The following is a 6,000-nucleotide window of genomic DNA, read 5'->3' on the forward strand; positions in this document are numbered from 1 at the left end:
CTCCTCTAGCAAATTAGCTTTACACTATTCCTAAAATTGTTAAACATGTTCATGTCTTCTACTTCTTTCATAGCACCCAAATGTCTAATGTAATGTATTGCATTCAGTAGCTGCTTAATAAAACCTGTTGAATTAATAAGTATAAACCTTACATGCATTTATGCAGATGCATTCATATGAACTCTGAATTTGAAAACATATTAATAAATCAAATCTCTTCCAAGCTAGTAAAAGCTATCATTTTTGTCTGTCATCTCATTTATTTGGAAAAGTCTTATTTGCAATTTTAAGAACAATTCAGTCTGCTAATGCAATTCATTTCACAAGGTAATGACATCAGTAATATAAAACTTCACTTATAGTTAAGTGCTGGACAATGGCATGTGATTTTGTTTTTGTCTTATCACAGAGGTGATTAGAATTAGTAGCAGAGGGAGATGAATCATATTCCATGGTCAAATATCCTTCCAAGAGTTTGGAAACTTGAGAAATTAAATCATTGCCTACAGTTTATATGGGAACTGCCAGAAATGTAGACTATTGTTCTGCATATACATTACCAGATCTTAGGAAGGATCTCCGTGACTGTCCTCCGTTGAGCGGAGGTAAAGTCTTCTTTTCCTGGCTGACAAATGTATCCCATTTCACCTTCTCACAGCCGCCTAGTTCCTTTACTTTCTGTAAACAGCTTTCCAAGTACTCTACTGGGTCTTCAGGCTTAGAACACATCAATCCATTCAAAAGGCTCTGAAATGCAATAAAATGTTTTAAAATCGCCTTGGTTAAAATAGGGCAGGCCCCATCTGTAAATTCCTGGTTGTTTCTGTTCTTTGCATTTTTTAATGAATAAGAGTTGAAGTTATTATCTGGTTAAGACAGTTCCTTAAATTCTTGACCAGTTAGTTTTCAGCTGAGCATTCTGTGCTTTTTAAATGATGAAGGTAACTATCTAGTTTAAAATGGATCAGCAGTTCTATTGAAGTCTCCAAGCTGCAGTTTCTTCCTGTGTAAAATGGCAGTAATAATACCTACCTCAGAGGTTTTTTTAAGGACTAAAAACTTAATATTTGTAAAATTCATAGTAAGTGCCTGGCACACAGTAAGGGCTCAATAAATGTTGTTGGTAGTTTTAGTTAATATTATTGTCATTATGTGATAATGTCCCCTGAGCCCTCAGGCTGGCTTATGGAACTCTTCTCCTATGTTCCGGAGGCACAGAGAAAAAGAAAACTTACCTGTCATTTATACTGAAATTATCAGTGTACGTATTAGTCCCCTCATTTAAACTATAAACCTTTCAACAACACAGTGTTGGTCTTGCTTATTTTTCAATCTCCTGCCCCCAACACTTTCTCTGACACACAGTAGGTGCATATTGAACAGTTTTCTAATTAGGAAAAACACTTCATTGAAAACATGAAGTCTGAGACTAAAAAAATGTTATTTGATATATAAGTCACTATAATATACAGAGGTTACAGAAGGGGCATGGGGAGCATGATCCTGTATTGCTTTTTTTCTGTTCCTGGTGTCTGATGTGTCACATGCACTAATTTCTAAAAATGCCGCCAATTTGGAAATGTTGACTCCTAGGAACTGGACTGGTGTGAAAAATATTTTCCATTAGAGTGTTTCGTGGAAAAAAATATTGGGGATTATTATCACCAATGTACATTATTAATGCCTAAAACATCCACTCTTTAAAAGGCTGAAATCTTTCCTAAATACAGTATTCTATTTTCAAATTATTCTGGTGCAATTTACTCAAAATGGTAGGCAATTCTTACTAGATAAGTTTTTCTCTGAAATCTTAAATAGTGTGGCTGGAATATTCAGTAAAAAAAAAAAGCTTGATTGCAGACAGAGGGGGAAAAACTAACTTGGCATCCACATCCAGTTTTTGTGTCAAAATCTGGGACAGATACACACACACACACACACTCGTGCACACACACACACACACAGTGTTTAACTTTCTCATGGCCCATGTTAATTTGGTTAATTGTGGCAATGGTTACTCTGTGTCCCTGCAGGCATTATACAGCATTATTATCCTCACTTTATAGAATAGGAAATCATGGATCAGAGAGGTTAATGAGTTGATCAAGGTTTCTCATCTAGAAATGCCTAGGCCCAGGATTCCAACTCAATATTTCTGATTAAAAAGCCCATATAGTGCTCTCTCTACATCTTGCAAAAATATGATGTAGGATGAAGAGAAATGCCTGATTATCTATACCCTGTGCATAATCCAAATACAATATGAATTCAAGATTTGGTCTTTTATTTTTTATTTTTTTATCCTTATTATGGCCTGAAATGGATAAACTTACTCAATGAAGGTTTTTGTTTGTTTGTTTGTTTTTACTTGAAAATATACATTTCCAGCCTCTTTAAACAAAACCGATTCCCTTATGGGTATTGCTTTTAGAAGAGGGGAGGGAATGAGTTCTACTCATTTATGGATAATTTAAATCCTTTCTTTTAGTAGCCAGCCACCATCACAGATCAGATCTAAGATAATCAGCAAACATTATTATTCCATCTCTTTGAATTCACTCTTTGACAGATACCTAATTGTTAAACTTTGTTACCTAGAAACTCTGTGTACCTAGGTTGTGGTTTTGAAACAAAAAATCCATTTTGGAAACTTAAAGCATTGGTATTGCTGTCTACACTCATCACATGGAGAAGTGCCATGTTTTACTTCTCTCACTGCTGAGCCCAACACAGATCCTTCTCACTGGAAGGCCTTTGGGGGACTCCAGCAGTCTTCTTCCATTGCCCAGGACTGCATCCAAGTACACTGTACTACTGCATCTCTCCTGAGTGAGTTACTTCCTTTTCTGGGTGTGCATTATCTTATTTTTATTTATTTATTTATATTCTTATTTATTAATTTATTAATTTTTATTTTTACATATATGTTCCTATTCCCCCATTACCCCCACCCCCACACATGCCCCACCCCCTGGGTGTGTGCATTATCTTAAAATGTCTAATTCATATGCAGAAAAGACAAGGAAAGAAAAGCATAACAGCTAAACAACCAAACCACCCCCCCAACACACACACACACACACACACACACACACACACACACAAAAAAAAACTCCACAAAAATAAAACAACAACAACAAAAAAAACCCTGCCATTACTTATTTGCAGATACAGTGTAAATTTTCAGGAACAGCCTGTCAAAATTCTCTGTGGTTACTTTCCACTAAGGAGGAAAAACAGTACCCACATTTATTTATAAGAAAAAGATGTCTTATTAACCAGCATTTTGCAAACAGGTAGCTCTCCCGCAGTTATTCTGTTAGAAGTGTAGGAATGAAATTGATCTCAGTTGCAGTATTTATGACAAAAACCTTCAACTCTTCATCTCCGTATTTACTTTTTGAAAATTAAAAAAAGAAAAGAAAAAAGAAAAGCTCTTGGCAGGAAGCCTACATTCCCCCAAGACCTGTCCTTACACAGCACCTCCTGATGATTTCAAACACAACTAACACACTTGCTAGACTTGGGGCTTCACATACCAGCCTTGTGCTAAGTCGTAGGTGGTTTACCTGAAAATCTTGGCTTCAGATGAACCTAAAAACGGTGGCTTACAGAGGTGAACAAAAAATGAAGGTCTGTAATGATGGTGACCAATTTCAAAGATTATTTGAAAAAATAGGGACAAAATTCTTCTCCCACGTGGTCTTTTAAAATTTCTTTTGACAGAAGAAACCCCTCCAAACAGAAAAAAAAGGGCATCTCAAGACCATTAATTTTCTCTATCAGTCTACAGTCCTCATCTTAAAGAAATAGGAGTGGGGGTGGGGGGTAAGGTATGCAGTGAACAGATTTCTCCTTTCAGGGTTCTCTTTATGAAGCTTGGCTCGAATCCATTCTTTTTTTCTTTCTTTCTTTTTCTTTTTTTCTTTTTAACCTAAACAATTATTTTAAGATTCAACTATGGAAAGAAGGAAGCAACAGGATCCGTGACGGAGACTGTGGGTTAGAACTAACCAAGGTTCCTTTAGTTCCTCAAGCCTCCTCTTCCACATTCTCCAGGCGCCCCCACTGCCCGGGCCCAGATGCAGGTGCTGCTGTGCTGCGGTGCGAAGACCCAGCAACAGGAGACACGCCCGCCTCCCCTTCCCTCTCCACCGCACTCTCTAGGTGAGGGCTGGCCAAAGCTGCTGCAGCGAGGCAGGCGACAACCCCATCCTCCCCGCCTCACCCCAAGGCCACAGAGAAACGTGCCCAGGAGTTCATTCACCGAAAGCGCAGAGCAGCGCCGGCGGCCTGCCACCCCGGAGGTAGCGCCGCACTGGATGGGTTTGGATTTGTTTCTGCATTTTCATCCCTCTCCTCCGAGCTGCCCCGGCGCGGGCTGCCTCTGTCCACACGTGGCCTTCACCGCGGGGACCCCGATCCTGAGCGCGCGGAGGGGTTAGGGCTCTAGACCTCCCCCCTTCCCTCCCTCAGTTTCCAGACCCAGCTCGCTCTGGGGCGCCAACGCGCCCACCTGGCCTGACCCTCGCGCCTGAGCCCCCCCTGGGCGCCCACTCCCGAGGGCTGCAGGCTGCTCCCGCAGCCGCCGGAGGACGGAAACTTGCCCTGGGAAATGCGGGCTTCTGAGCCCAGCCCTGCGGACAAGGTCCCCGGAGATCCCCGGGGAAGGCGGCTCCCTCCGGGGCGAGCGGGCAGGGGGGCGAGTGAGTCCCTCCAGGAAGCCGCGCCCCGTCCCGCGTTCCCTGCCCCGCGTCCGCAACGTGGGACGGGGCGCGGCTTCCTCACCTCGAACCCCCTCCCCAATGCCTTTCCCGGCCTCCCCACCCTGCGCCCCTCTGCCAGCCCGAGCCCCCTACCTCGAAAAGGAGCGGGATCTCCCTGCGGGCCAGGTACTCCTTGGCGTCGGCGGTGTTCATGGCTGTGCCGCGCGCGCCTCGGGCGCCGGCGGGGAGGCTCCGGGATGCGGCGGAGAACCCGGCTGGGGCTGGAGGGTCCGCGCCGGGCACCGGGCAGCCCCCGATCTCCCGCGCAAACACGCGCTCCGCGCTGCCCTCTCAGCCCCGGGCCCCCGCGCCTTTCCCCAGGGCTGGTGGTCTCCGCGCTCCGGCCACCTCCGCCTCGGCTCGGGCGCCCGCACCCAGGCTGCGGGCTGGGAGCAGCGGCTTCGCGGGTTCCCAGGCAGCGCGGCTGCCAGGGGAGGGCGGAGGGAGCGGAGGAGGGAGGAGGGAGGAGGGAGGACGGAGAAGCGGACGCCAGGCTGCAGACTGCCCGCCCGCCTCCCGGGCTCGGCGCGCCGCTCGGCCCCTCCCCAGCCCGGTCTGCCTCTGAGGCCACTCGGGCTGCGGCGGGGGAGAGGGGGAGTAGGGAGAGTTGGGGGGAGGGGGCTGGCGGGCGCTGGGGGGCTACCAGTCACACCTCTCCCGGTCGCCCGGGGTACCCAGCAACCTGGGACCAGGTGGCCAAAGGAACGGAGTGGGAGGGGGGGGGGGGGGAAGCTCTAGGAACCTGCGACCTTTTTACTTCTCCACTCCCACCCCCCACACCGTTACTCACGCGTCCCTAAGGAACTCCCAGGAAGAACCCTAATTGTCACGGAATTTTATGACTTATTCCCCAAGATCGCGATCTTTCGTAACAAAAAGGCTTGGGGTAAGGCGGGAAGAGGGATCTGAGGTGTGGAATCCATCTCCTTAAAACAAGGTTTAGATCTTGGGTATGTCTATCCTTCAGGAAAGTTTTGCTGACTGGTTTTGAATTTTTTTTTCTCCCCCGTCTGTGTCACAAATTCTTACAGATTTCAGCATGAGGCCTCACAGTAGCCTGACATATTCATTAACGGGAGGATTAGTAAGTAGCCAACTAGTAACTTATCACCATAGAGAGGAATGGGAAGATAGAGGAGAGAGGTCGGTGGTAGTGGTGGAAAGCTGCTGAAATTGAAAACATGGCTGGTAGGTGGGGTGGGTGGCAGCATTAATTAGAGCTGAGGAATATGCA

General features: G+C 45.9%; 1 protein-coding gene across 2 annotated transcripts in view; it reads right to left on the minus strand.

Annotated features, from left to right (window-relative positions):
* AK5 (adenylate kinase 5) overlaps positions 1–5,261 on the minus strand; it is a 176,572-nt gene extending 171,311 nt beyond the window's left edge. For both annotated transcript variants that reach the window (XM_036443709.2, XM_036443708.2), the window contains exons 1-2: positions 4,860–5,261; positions 561–747 (exon numbers count right to left, since the gene is read on the minus strand). In XM_036443709.2, coding sequence (XP_036299602.1) covers positions 561–747; positions 4,860–4,919 — 247 coding nt within the window. In that variant the 5' untranslated portion in view covers positions 4,920–5,261. The remainder of the gene's footprint in view (positions 1–560; positions 748–4,859) is intronic.
* Positions 5,262–6,000: the final 739 nt, after the last annotated feature.

The sequence above is a fragment of the Pipistrellus kuhlii genome, unplaced genomic scaffold (genome assembly GCF_014108245.1).
Source record: "Pipistrellus kuhlii isolate mPipKuh1 unplaced genomic scaffold, mPipKuh1.p scaffold_m20_p_2, whole genome shotgun sequence".
Classification (NCBI taxonomy): Eukaryota; Metazoa; Chordata; class Mammalia; order Chiroptera; family Vespertilionidae; genus Pipistrellus; species Pipistrellus kuhlii.